The 14,037-nt window shown below is 40.3% G+C and overlaps 1 protein-coding gene across 1 annotated transcript; it reads right to left on the reverse strand.

Moving 5' to 3' along the window:
* Window positions 1-4,234: 4,234 nt before the first annotated feature.
* On the reverse strand, window positions 4,235-6,358 carry cysltr1 (cysteinyl leukotriene receptor 1). The gene is made up of 2 exons (XM_046031226.1): window positions 6,282-6,358; window positions 4,235-5,453 (listed from the first exon to the last, which is right to left on the reverse strand). The coding sequence occupies exon 2, from the start codon at window positions 5,451-5,453 to the stop codon at window positions 4,404-4,406; it is 1,050 nt and encodes a 349-aa protein (XP_045887182.1). The 5' UTR covers window positions 6,282-6,358; the 3' UTR covers window positions 4,235-4,403.
* Between the last annotated feature and the right edge of the window lie 7,679 nt (window positions 6,359-14,037).

Below are 14,037 nucleotides of genomic sequence, written 5' to 3' on the forward strand. Positions count from 1 at the left end.
CATCCATTGTGTTTGTTTGGAATCTTCAGCAAACTGTGCACTCTGAACTTGCTTTTATACATGTGGTCACAGCATTAGCAACAGGTGTTTTCAATTTTGAGTCGTTGTGTGTAATGAATGACGCCAGGTGTGTTCATTTTGTTCAAATATTGCTGACTGTGGCAAGCATTTTGCATCACATGAGCTTTCATTTGAGAATATGAGCAGAGTTCTTTTGCAACTTGTGTTTTAGCAAGGAAAAATGTGTTAAGATTTATGTGAACGGAGGATTGTGTTTTGTGAATTGTGTCTTCATGTGAAATGTGTTTATGATATTGGAAAATGATGGCTAGATTTAGTAAATGTGTTTAGACAACTGGTCATTTGGTTTAGAGGATTGGCTTTTGTGTTTTAGCATTTGAGAAAAACTGTAAGAGACTTCATCCACATAACATGCAACCTTGTCCCTTAACCAAGCAAAGGAGAAAAACCCTCGGAAGTGCTGGATGCTGCCTTGCTGTAACAACACTCCTCACATGTCTCACCACAGGCCAATTCCATTGCCCGTAAGAGATTTTGATCACATGATTAGGAACAAGTGTGCAGAATTATGAGTTGTTGTGTGTAAAAGATGACAGCTGTGTTGAAGTTGTGTTTAACTTTTGTTGTGTGTATTTACCATTTTGCAACACAAGTGCATCACAGTGCAAAATGTGTTTTAGTGAGTGAGAATGTGTTTAGAGTTTTGCAAGAAAAGTGGATGAGATTTTCAAACAGTGTCTTAACGACTTGAACTTGTTTAAGGTTTTGCCAAAAGAGTGACTGATTCAGCAAATGGATTTAGGCCACTGAGGGTTCAGGTATTTGGTTCAGAGAATGCAATTATGAAAAACTGTAGCAAAAAGTCCTCCATTTTAAAAAAGTAACTATTCTGAATACATTTGAAAAGACGAATTCATCTTTATTTGTTTTAAGAAAAACAGCTGGTTATACAAACACCAGAAGTCTTTAAGTGATGCAGTGATTAGATTTTGTAAGTAAAGCAAACTGAGGGGCCTTTCTCTCTGTGTGCGTCACAGCACTGACAAAAATACACTTGTGGCTCAAAATACTTGTAGTGGAATAGACAATCGCTGTCGTTGGCACTCCAGTGTTGTTCACAAGCTTCCCTTTAAGGCAACAACACACTAACTCTCTCTAAGTGAGTAAACTTGGGATGAAATAGCAGGTAGTTGGCGTGTTCTGTGATAAAGTGGGCAAATAACACTGAGAAGTGTTATTGTCAGTTTTTAAAATGTAATGGACAAATGACTGACACAAAAGTCTGAGTAATAGCCTGACACAGATTGATTCCAGTGGCTCTTCAGGCTCGAGACTGCTATTAACCCTTCTGTGAGCTGTTTGTCTGCCTCACCATAACCCCACTCCTTGGCCTTTAACCTTGCAATCTGGCAGTAGAAGAAAGTGCAACCTGCATGTGGCCTTTGATGTGTACTTTGCATATATCACTTGGAAATATGTGCAGGTATACACACACACACACACACACACACATCATTCTCACACACTCATTAGGAACAGCAGTGCTCAAATCGTGTCCATCAGCAACTTTACACGTTTTAGAGGCTATGTCTGAAATGGCGATGCAAGGCAACTTACTCAAAAATCTCAGTTTTAGTGCGCAGACGTCATGTGATATTACAGTACGTACAGTACAGAACAGTAAACTGCACAAGGCAGGGTTATGTTTACTTAAGTTTGACACCGAAAGAGACTAAAAGGATCAGACAAATTTCTAATGTTGGGGATTCTGCTTTCTCCGCTGCCAAGCAGACAGTTTGTGTGTGTCCCGATACCCCCATAGTTTCAGGCCTCACAGGGTACTCTGGTTTGTTGGCTGCTCCCTTGAACTCTTATCAACAAGGTGGGGACATCCAGTGTGGAAAATCAAGAATGGTTGCGCCAAATATCAGGTTTGTAGTAGAGCTTAACTGCAGACCAGAAAGAAATGGACAATTTTCTGCAATTTCCCCGTCTCCCCTGTTTCCTCTCACAGCTTTCATCTGTGTTGTTTACAGCAGCTGTAGGCAGACCGACTGTACATTACCTGGCCAGCACCAAACAGCAGACAGACATGATTAGCAACTAGTATGTGAGCACTTTGGAGCATTTAGGAACTAAAAAGCTATATTGTCTTCTGTCAGGTGTTGGTGGAGAAACAAAAATAACAGGAGAGTGCGTATTGGACTTACATTCGTTGGTTTGCTAGACACTAACAAGTGTTGTGTTTACAGCTGGTTAATTCCAGAGCTCCTCCAACTGTTTCTGAGCTCACATGGTAGGCATTAACACATGTTGCAAAATTGAGTCTGCTCCCCCTAAAGGCAAACAAGTTTTATGATTTACTTTTCAAAACAACTGATCAATGTTAAGGCTAAATGAATCAAGGAGCAGTACAGCTGGAGCACAGATGAAAGAAATAAAATGATATCAGTGATTTCCTGCAATGGAATGGGGTTTACTGTTATCCATAACCTCTTTAGAAACAAATGAGATTAATTTAGCTGGGACTTTCCTTACTTCTGGTAAGGATGAGTATATCCACCATGAGGTACAATAACACTGCAACCACAGAGTACCATCTCTAAGACAGCCCTGCTTTCCAGACTGAAACAAACATCTTTTTGTGCAAATGGCGGGGAGAGTTTGTCATGTGCCCGATATAATCTGTTTATGAAGTTGTAATACAGTGGCTTCTTGTGTTCTAATCAGCAGGGTCGGCCTCAGTAGTCTAGTCGCTCAGTGATGTTTTGTGAGAGAAGCTAAATTTATGTCTGAGTGCTGTGGGTTTTATGTAAGGCTTATATAAGCTCTTACCCTTTTTTTTGGAAATGTAAGATGTTTTATAGCTTCATGTTAATACGTTTATATACCCTACAGACAGTTTTATGACTTAAACATTTGGCTCAAAATCAGCTTGTGAAAGTGCACCACAACTCCTCTTAAAGTGTAACTCATTGTTTTCTCCGCTTAAAAAAAATAGTGATAAATAATAGAAATGCAATAGGGAAAATGATCATTATTGAATCTCAGGGCTACAAAATATGTGTGGTGTGACATCCAGTGGACAGAGATTGTAACTTCATGCAGTGTGTGTCACTGTTTTCCTAGAAAGTGAAATAGATGTGATCATACTGAACTGACACGTTTAGGATGATTTATTAATTCAGGTATCATACATAACATGAAAGATAGTCACCAAACCCCTTCCAGAGAAAAAGAAAGCAGTAGCATCCTTTAAGGTGTTTAAAATAATAGTAATAACATTTTGTGAAATATGCATGCTAAGAGTTAGATGTGAACATCAATTCAACTATCAGGCCTGTACAGTAAAAAATAAGCTACAGCCAGCAGCTGGACATCTTAGCATGAAGACTGGAAACTCTGGAAACAAACCACAAACTGCACGGTGTAAACAAACAATGTTTTAATTTGAGAGATTTAGAGGTGCTTGCAGGTAAATTTTGTTTCCCTTGGACAGAGCCACGCTAGCTGTTTCCCCTTGTCTTTGTGCTAAGATATTTACCATACAAAGAATTGAGTGGTATTAATCTTCTCATATAACTCCCCGGTACAGTCCCAAATCCCTGAATTTCCTAACAGCTCACTGTTGATGTGCTGAAACTCAGATCAGATTACAGTACACGAAATCAGGAAGTAAAGGTTAAAAAAATTGAAAAAAACCCACATTATTATTTACAAAAATGTACACAAACATTATACAAAAAATCAGTAGCACAAAAACAAATATGAATCCAAATTGAGTAACAAAAAGTAATTATATTAAAAATCATAATAACTAGAGCACAATGCTAAATAATGAAAAAAGGTTTCTACAAAAATGCTAGAAATATCAGTATAAAATGAGGAGAAGAATACAGTCAAGATAAGTAAAGGTCTATGGTAGTTATCAGAGTTTAGCCCTTCTTGATAAACATTCATATGTAGGCGATACTCAAGATGATAACTCAAGCCTCTTGAAGACATTCCAGATAAAAATACACATCTCAACATTATCTACAGTACATTCATACATTCATATACTGTGTATTTATATTTGTAATTCCACAATTTGTGAAACTTTTAGGACACAATGGGCCTCTGGTTACTATCATAATTATAATGCAGAACCACTTCACATTAGCTCTTTAGAATAATAAATATACATTGTAATGGAAAACATCCTCCTGAGACTTGTAGGTTAAATGTTTAAATATTAATTTCACCCTCATTTGTCGAACCTTTTTTCTGACCTTCATATTCTTCTATCAACTCCTTCCCTGTTAGTTAATGAGGACTCAAGCCATTCAAAGCTCTTTAAACACATCTGAAGCTGCTTTGATTACCCTCCTGTGTGTTGTGTATTAACTGGCCTTCAGCTGGTTGTTGTCCCCGGACTCTGAGGCTCTGGGGAGCTTCGGCCTGGCTGCACGGAGATGGGTGCTGCCCGAGAACGACTGCCGCAGGGAGGACATGCGACTGCGGAAACCCTCTCCAGAGAAAAAATAAAGCAGTGGATCAAAACATGAATTGGAAGCAGCCAGGCACAGCGTCACCACCACAGACTTCTGAATGGCAATCCTCTCTGAGCAGGTGTCATTTCGGGACAGGGAGCTCAGGTGGATGGTGCGTTGCACGTGGTATGGCATGAAGCTGATTAGGAAGGTCAGCAGGACGATGACAATCATTCGGATGGCTCGGGTGCCCGTCCCCTGCTGCCGTCGGGCAGAAGGAGTACGGGACAGCAGAACACGGACTATGCCAGCGTAGCAGACAAGGATGACCAGGAAGGGCAGGACAAAGCCAATCACCAGAGACAAATAGTTCAGTATGACTAGTTTCCGTACATCTCTCCCTCCTCCAGGAGGCTCAAAGCACTTGGTTTTATTTGTGCTGGGGTCAAAATGCTGGCCAGACATCAGGAAGGGTGAAGATGAAAGACAAGTAAACACCCAGACACCAGCGCACACCAGGCGAGCGCGGTTCTCTGTCACTAGCTGCATGTTCTGCACAGGGAAAACAATGGCCAGGAAACGTGTCACAGACATGACAACCATGAAGTAAATACTGCAGTAGAGGTTTACATAGAGGGCGTAGGAGCTGATACGGCAGAGGAAATCTCCCTGGTTCCACTGGCCCTTGTTTACATAGTAGAGAACACGCAGTGGCAGTGTCATGACACACAGCAGATCAGACACAGCCAGGTTCAGCATGTAGATTTGAAAGGGTGAGCGCTGGCGAGAGGTTCTGAACAGCACCACCAGAGCGAGGCCGTTCCCAACCAGGCCTAACACGGTGATGAGAGAGTAGGCTGTGGAGTAAACCTGGTTACGGAAGTCATCGATGGACGGACAGTCAGTCGAGTTGCTCTCTAAGCTGTCAGTCACATTCATTTGCTCCATTTGTGGTCGCATCTGCAGAGGGTGAGAGAAATGAGAATGATGAAGATGTGTGCAAAGGAGAGCATGTACATGAAACAAACTGCTGGCAGGTCTACCCTCCCACCCCGCAAAAAAACCCAGCATGTGCAAAACCCAGAGCCCTTCAGAGTATGATGACTGTGATGTGGCAGATTGTTTAAGAGATTGTGTCTGCTGTTCTGCAGACTCTGGAGGAAACTCAGAAAGGAGATAGCATTGTATACCATTATCCTGTCACATGACAAGGGTTCTGCTTTTTAAACAAGTCTTTTCGGTTTCTGCTGTATAAGACGGTTTTTGAGCAATGTTGTTCATGATGAATTCAGAGCTGCAACAGACCCCGGGGAAATCACCTAAATGAATTACACTGATGACTTCTAGTATACTGGACGAGACCTTTAGAATATGGATGCCAAATAGTGTTTTTTTAGCGTCTATATATCGGTACATCTGGTGATAAATAATTAAGTAACTTGCATTCATTGTCACCCTCAATAAAGTATACAAAGGCAATTTAATAATGGTAAAATGCATCCAGTGAATTAGAATGTCATTCATAAATGTGCTTATCTGGTGGCTCTAATGCACTTTGTAACAGTTTGCTTGCCAACTATCATAGATGAAAGTTATCAAATCCTACATTCCAGCATTCTCCATAAAATATTGCCTTCTGCACTAACTGAAAATGTTGACCTTGTTCAAACACTGGATGGTCCGTTTTACATTCTAGTTACATGCTTTAAATTTAACTATCTGTATTACTTCCTCTCAACAAAAGTAAAAAAAACCCTGATAAAATCACACTTCAGAAGAGTTTCTTACCACGGAATTCCTGTCTGGTGTCAGAGCGGTACAACCAGTTTGCTGATCTTCTCTCCTAGTTGGTGTGCCGTCTCCTCCGCCTCTCTACCTCATCTGCCAGATGTCGCAGCAGTAGTGGGAGGACGCTGCACCAGGTGGCTGCCTCCTCAGACCACTTGTTGTTAGAAAGCTTTTTGAAGTAGGACTGGTCTCTTCTACTGTGCAGCACAACAGCATTAAGCCCAATGACATCATCAACCACACAGCCACGCATGTACGGTAACGGAAAGAAAAGCAAGTTTGCATCGAGACTGAAAGATTGTGCTACAGACCTGCCTCTGTCCTGAATATACTTCCTTTGTGTTTTTTCACCCACAGGTTCAAATGAGTTGCAGAACAACCTCCTTCGTTACCTGTATCATCTCATATTTCTGTCTCAGTTGCTTGTAATTGCATATTCTAATTGAATACACAAATGTTTAACCTGCTCTACAAATACAGAACCTGTTCTAGTGCATGTGTATAGTGGAACCTAAGACGTACTCGGTAACAGTCTTGCACACTTGGATGTACATATAGGAAGACTTTAAATAAGTGAGGTGTGGAGTTTTGCATGCACTGTTGATTCATATTATTGAATGTGTAATTTAAGACATAGTCCTGTTAGGCAAACAAAAACATATAAAGATACACGGGACAACCATTGCGATCCATCTTGACTAATGACTAATGGCTTTTGTTTCTTCCACAGCATTTCCTTTGTATGTTGCTAATGAGTGTGATTTATAGTTAGTAAATGGAGTGCGGATACTACAGGGGAAATGGGCATGCTCGTTTTTGCAGCTGAAAGGCCTGTGCAGTGGAAGGGCAGGATAATTCATCTGTAACTCATTTAGTGGTTATATAAACAATCTGCCCCAATTGCACTCATTACCTGTTTGTTTCACCCCTGTAACACCAGTGACTCTACATGATCAGAGAATTATTACTCAATTAGCTTAATAGAGCATTAAGTGCAAGAAAGGGGAAGGGACAGAAAGTTGCAGTAAGTGTTTGAGATGTTGAAAGTGCATTTGTAGTTTCTGAGTGTTCCCATCTTAATTTCTAAGCAATGGCCTGGAGGCACTTAATTGTTATTGATTGCACAGCGACTAAGGTCTAACTGTTGCCAAGAGTCTCTCTCCACAATCAGGGCGCCCAACAGTGCATCAAACATGTTTAGCAAAATGCATTTAAGGGAAAAGAAATTTTATCTATCAGCATTTAAAGATGATAGACAACACATTGTGGCTGAGTTGAGTGCAGTTTCGCGTGCTGCAGTGGTTGGTCTGTGGAACATAATTGTAGTGCTATACAAAATCCAATAATGTGGGTGGGAAGTCGATACCCTAAGAGCAACCTCTTGTGCATGCCTTTTTTTGTTTGTGAGTGGATTTACCCTTTTTACTCTGGAGTTTACAGTAACTGGCCTCAATGACTTGTTTGCTTATGTTGTTTTTTATTGACTCAGTTCATCATTTCCAGGACATTTGCTACTACTAAAACTTAACTGAAACATTTTTTAGTTAAGATGTAGAAAGAACATCATTCAAATATCTGCTGTGAAAAAGAACTGTTGGCAGTGTGTTGGCGGGAAGCCAGTGAGGGCTCATGCCCTTGTTGCAGTGAGGACTCCTTCTGGTTGGTTGGTTGGTTGGTTGGTTGGTTGGTTGTGAAGAGATGGGTGCAGGTGTCACATAATAAATGGGGCTGAGTAGATGGTCAGTCTCGTCAACTGTTGAGCTAAAGAAAAACTGTGTTTAGTCGCGTGAGACACCTCAAAAGCAGTGTCCACGTGGCTCTGCAATTGCCAAACAAGAACCTTGTAATTGTATGATTCCGCAAATGGCCAGATTATGTTTAGTGACAATCTTCTTGGAAAATCTTTCTTTCTGACAAGGCACAGTTGAGGTCAAAGAAAGATTCTGGTTGTTGCAAATAAAGTAAGGTAAATGTGTGGTTAGAATTAGGCAACTCAAACTCTTGGTTGAGATTGGGGAAAGATCCTGTTTCATGTTTCATGGGCAAACATTAATTGCAGGGCTGATTTGAGATGGTCTGTTCCATGTCAAGAGAGATGCTACATGCCCATTCACCATTCTGATCTCCACACCCTTAGGCTCTGCTTCCCTAAGGGCACACTATTTCCTGCATTGGTAATCACTGAACATTGGCTCTGGATAATTCCTGTAATTGCTAAGTATACTGGGCTGGTCCTGCACTGCACCGTCAACAGTGGCAACTGGCGAGCAAAGGGAACTTTTTCTTGGAAATGAATATGATAAGAGCAGTGAGAGCAGTGGACATGAGGAGCAGTGAGAACACAAACAGTACAGTGGAGGGTCTGACGACAAAAAGAATGAGCTAAAAACAGAGTCAGGTGATAGTTCTCTGTGGATTTTAGCGACCCCTTTCACATTAAACACAGTAATTTGAGCTGTTGTTCATATAAAAATAATTGACTGAAGCAGCTTTAATTTTACAGAGAAATACTTGAAGAAGGTGGATGTTCAGAAAGCACTCATATTGTTCAAGCTGTTCTTGGAGATGCTGACTAATATGCTGTTGTTTAGATATGGACACAAATGTTTGTGTACTGGATACAGACACCCTGCATATTTGGGCCCAGCAGCCCTTTGCTGCAGCACCATTCCTTTCATGGAAGTGAAATCCGCTGTTTCCCATAAGCTAAAGTGCATCAGTTAGTAACGAGTGATTAATGTCATAATTTGTATCTTATTTCACTGCTGGAAAGTTGTTAGACTCCCCAACACTGTTCACCTCAATTACTTGCAAAAAAGTTTATTTTAGTTCATTTATTTTATATTTATCATGATTTGACAGTTTTATGGAGTTGAGATAAAAAAAAACAGGCTTATTAAGACCATTAATTCCTGTGTGGTCTGCTTACACTGAGATCTATTGTTATTCAAACAGTCCTTTTTGTTGCTATGACAGAGCTGATAATAACCTGCATACTAGGATGTTTATGTAGGTCACTATCTCTGAAATATACCGTCAATCTCAGAAGTATCACAAACATGTTTCAAAAAGAAGTGCTCAGAGATAGGGCAGCTTACACACAACCTTTAAAACCTTTGTGGTTTCCTAGTTGCTGACAGTGTGTATGAATGTGCACGGAGTGTACAGAATTGTACAGATTATTTATACATCCTGGATGCTTCAGGTCAGGGGAAACGGCGGTACATCTGACTATTCGAGAACCACATATACAGAATTAACCCACATTCAGCCATGGCACAGCATCAAACGCAGTATCTTCAAATGATCCTTTGCTGCTGCATGTGGTTGTGTGAGGCCCAGGTATGCTGCAATACTTCATCATTCTGTTCACCAAGCAAATGGCTTCAGGCGTTGTTTAGATTTGTTGTTTCTTCAGCATGGCTGACAAAAGAGTTTGACTGCGTCCATCCACTTACAAAGATAAATCTATTTACGTGAAAAAGAAAGAGCAGAAATGTACGTCTACCCCTGAGAGTGAATCTCGAGGAAACTTCCCATTATTGTTTATCTGATGAAATGCACTCTGTGAAGTGCTCACCATGTTAGGATGTTATTGTCATATAAGTTACAAAAGATTAATCCAAGTACATTTTAGAGGAAGTTGTCACTGACTGTAGTCGGGTAGTGAGTCACAAGGCAATCTTTCAAAAATTTTAACAGTAAAACTCAGGAGGTTTTCACACACACTAAAAAATATGCAAGAAACTGGCTTTCTCATCAGCTGATATACACAAAGCTCTGTAGAGAATTAGGACAGCAGGCCCAGATAAAATCCCTGAGCCCTCAAGACATGTACTACAGAAATGAACTGAACTAACTTAAGTTTTGACCGCTATCTTTAACCTGAGCACAGTCAATTTTCTGAATGACTACAGGCCAGTAACACTCACTCCAATCTTAATGAAGTGTTTTGAGAGAGTGGTTCTGGCCCACATCCAGATTAACGCACATGAGTAACTGGAGCCCTGCAGCATGAGTATCTCTGCAACCTTGCATATAGCCTTCTCACATCTGGAAAACAGAGATGCTTACGTGAGAATGATCGTCATTGATTCTAGTTCAACTTTTAATACAGTCCTCCCTTACAAACTCACAAACAAACTGTCTTTCTTGGCTTGAATCCCATATTGTGTGGCTGGCTTTTGATTTCCTCACTGTCAGAATTGGAAATCTAACCTCAAACAGGGTGATGATGAACACTGGCACTCCACAAGGATGTGTCCTCAGCCCCATTCTCGTCACACTATTCGCTTACGATGGAGTCACCACACACGAGGACAACACTATCCTGAAATTTGACGACACCACGGTTACTGGTCTGATCACTGACGAAAACGGCATACAGGAGTGATGTGGCAAGCCTGGTGACATGGTTTGACAACGACAACCTCTCTCTGAACACAGTAAAGACTAAGGAGATGATAATAGACATGAGGAAGGAGAGGACTAGGGCTGACCCTGAATAGTCAAAGATTCGATGCTTGGATGGGCGGAGCCTGATTTGACTGTCAATCAAGTTTAATGTTAAACATTTTTTGCTCCTAAGTGAAAGTTGAAAAAAAACAGATGGTTAATTGTGGTTTTAAACTTTTCTTCATGGTCAGAACGTGACAAACAGTGGATCACTTCACAAATATGAGGTATAACATTCAAAACAGTTAATTAATTAAATGAATGAAACCATTTATCATCATAATCACTCATTGACAACATATTGAAAATGTTATATTTTTATGAGGAAATTTATATTTCGACAATAATCATTATTGTTTCATTGCCGAGCCCTACGCTTAAGATACCTGAAACCAGCTCGGTTAACCTTTAAGGAGAACAGACCCACTCATCTGTATCACGACACAGCACAAGACTGCAACTAAACAATTCTTCACTGCCTGGCTCCATCCACAATGGACCTGCAAGCTAAAATATAGCAACACCAAAGCAACTTTCTTCCTTTATGGACTAGTAACCTACCAGTAGGGTGACCATACTCTGGTTTTCAAAAAAGAGACGGACACACGCAGTGGATGGAAGATGTAATGGGAATTCCACAAGTACCATCTCTAAACACAATCATGTAATTAAGGTTACTCACAGAGGGCAATTTCCACAAATGGCGAAAATGTGGATCCTACCCAGGAGTGGCCGGCCGCCCAAAAAATTACAGCGACAACTCATCCAAGGGTCTCAAAAAGCCCCACAACAACATCCAAAGAACTGCAGGCTTCACATGCCTCAGTTAAGGTCAGTGTTCATGACTCTACCATAAGAAAGAGACTGGGCAAAAATGTCTGCATGGCAGAGCTTAAACCATTGCTGAGCTAAAGAACATAAAGGCTTTTTGCCAGAAAACATCTTGATGATCCCAAAGACTTTTGGGGAAAAACTCTGTGGACTGACAAGACAAAAGTTGAACTTTTTGGAAGGCATGTGTCCCATTACATCTGGCGTAAAAGTAACACAGCATTTCAGAAAAGAAAAAATATAGTGGTGGCAGTGTGATGGTCTGGGGCTGACCTGGGGAAGAAGGTCAGCAGCAGACTTAAAAAAAGGAGCTTTATGGCGTGATGTTTACAATAAAACTCCTGGAGTTAGTATGCAAAAATCGTTACCATGCCTCATTAAAATCATAACCTCCTCAAGTGTCCCTATGTTTGGTTTGTTCACGATGTGCAAATTCGGAGGTTGTTAAGGAAGATTATCCGGTGTCGGCGAGGGATGATTCGGCCCTGATCCACCCCCTAGTGGATTCACGTTTAATCCTCCAGGTACATGCAAAGTATGCAGGCAAGTACGTGGACAATGCCGTTTGTCGTCTACGCCTGTCTACACCTGTGCGTTGTTAAAAAGCGAGTATGGCCGGAGCTTAAGAAAAACAAAATGAAGACTTTGGAGTGGCCTAGTCAAAGTCCTGACCTGAATCCGATTGAGGTGTTATGGCATAACTTTAAAAAAGCGGTTAAGCCTCAAAAACCCTCCAATGTGGCAGAATAACAACAATTCTGCAAAGATGAGTGGGCCAAAATTCCTCCACAACGCTGTCAAAGATTCACTGCCAGTTATCACAAATGCTTGATTGCAGTTGTTGCTGCTAAGGGTGGCCTAACCAGTTATTAGGTTTAGGGGGAAATCACTTCATTTAAAAACTGCATTTTATGTTTACTTGTGTTTCTTTGTCTAATATTTCAATTTGTTTTATGATCTGAAATATTTCAGTGTGACAAACATGAAAAAAAATCAGGAAGTAGACAAACACTTTCACATCACTGTACTATAGTCAATAAATGTTCTTATAGGTCTGGGACCTTACTGTTGCACAGTGGAATTCACTTGGGTCTGGGACCCTTAATAATAATAATACAATAATATAGTTTTTCACAATTGTTAAGACACATTTCTTGAAAGCTTCACCCATATTCTCAAAACTTTAAACACAAAACCTTCTTCCTTCTTCGTCTTTAAACTACATTCACAAAACCTTCTGGCAAAATCAAACACTTGCCTCAAAACCATTTGATCTGTGCTCAAAATCAAACAATGCTTTCAAAACATAAACACAGCCAGTCAATATGTAAAACACTACAGAGCATTCTTTAGACACTACATCAAAAAATTGAGAACACAACATCCAGGGCATGTAGTTTCAGAAAAATAGTTTTTGCGTAGAGGAAACACATTTTCCTATTTAAAAAGTACAGTAATCCCAAGTTAGTACAGTAAATATGTAGTATACTGTAAATACTATAAGTAATACAGTATTGAATATCTGTATATTCAAATACAGTAAGCAACACAGAAAACTATAAATGGAAAGCAAATGTTGAAAAAAATGTTGAGCAACTGCAAAATCAAAGTCAATACATTACAGTTTTTCTCAATTGTTTACACACAAATTCTGGTACTTGAGACACAATGACCACAACATGTAACTCATTCACCAACCCCCTGAACCAATTCTGCTAAACTACAAGCACAATTCCTGCTTTACACTCAAATTGCAGTTCAAAAACATACTTTTTTCAAAACACTACACACAATTCTCTGCTTTTGGCACAAGTTTCATGCAGAAAATATCTTGTTTTCACAAGAAACACACTGCCATTCAAATATGCACTCTGACTCATCACAAGGGCAAACACCCGTCACACAGTTTTCCAATTAGCAATCAGAGCTTTAGCATAAAAGTGCAACAGGCGAGCTCTTCAATGGAGCAATGGATGCCAACATTGGAAACAGAGGCAGAGCCAGAGGAGTGAGAGTAAGACGGGGAGGACGGGGACGGCCAAGGACCGTAATCTCTGATGAGATCCAAGCCACTTTGGTTGATCATGTGGTCAACCATGGTCTAATAATGAGGGAGGCTGGGCAAAGAGTACAGCCAGATCTGAGCAGGTACACTGTAGCATCCATAATCCGGACTTTCCGAAATGAGAATAGGTAAGAAATCTACTCTCATTAGCAAATTGCAGTACTGCATATCAATACAGTACTCAATAAGTACAGTAGTACAGTATTGCCTGTGGACTGTTCTGTAGGACTGTAAAAATACTGTAAAGTATGTTTCAAGTATTTAGGAAATGTATACCTACTTTGTATTTACAGTATTTTACTATTTATTTGGCAGAACTGAAAGATTACCAACACAAGGTGGTCGGGAACGTCTTCAGTCTCCTGAACAGGAAACTGAAATCATAAACATGGTCCTAGTAAACAA

This window comes from Micropterus dolomieu, linkage group LG19 (assembly GCF_021292245.1).
Source record: "Micropterus dolomieu isolate WLL.071019.BEF.003 ecotype Adirondacks linkage group LG19, ASM2129224v1, whole genome shotgun sequence".
Taxonomy (NCBI): Eukaryota; Metazoa; Chordata; class Actinopteri; order Centrarchiformes; family Centrarchidae; genus Micropterus; species Micropterus dolomieu.

Coding starts and splice junctions, on each gene's coding strand:
- cysltr1 (XM_046031226.1), bottom strand. CDS start 5,453: ATGCGACCACAAATGGAGCAAATGAATGTGACTGACAGCTTAGAGAGC.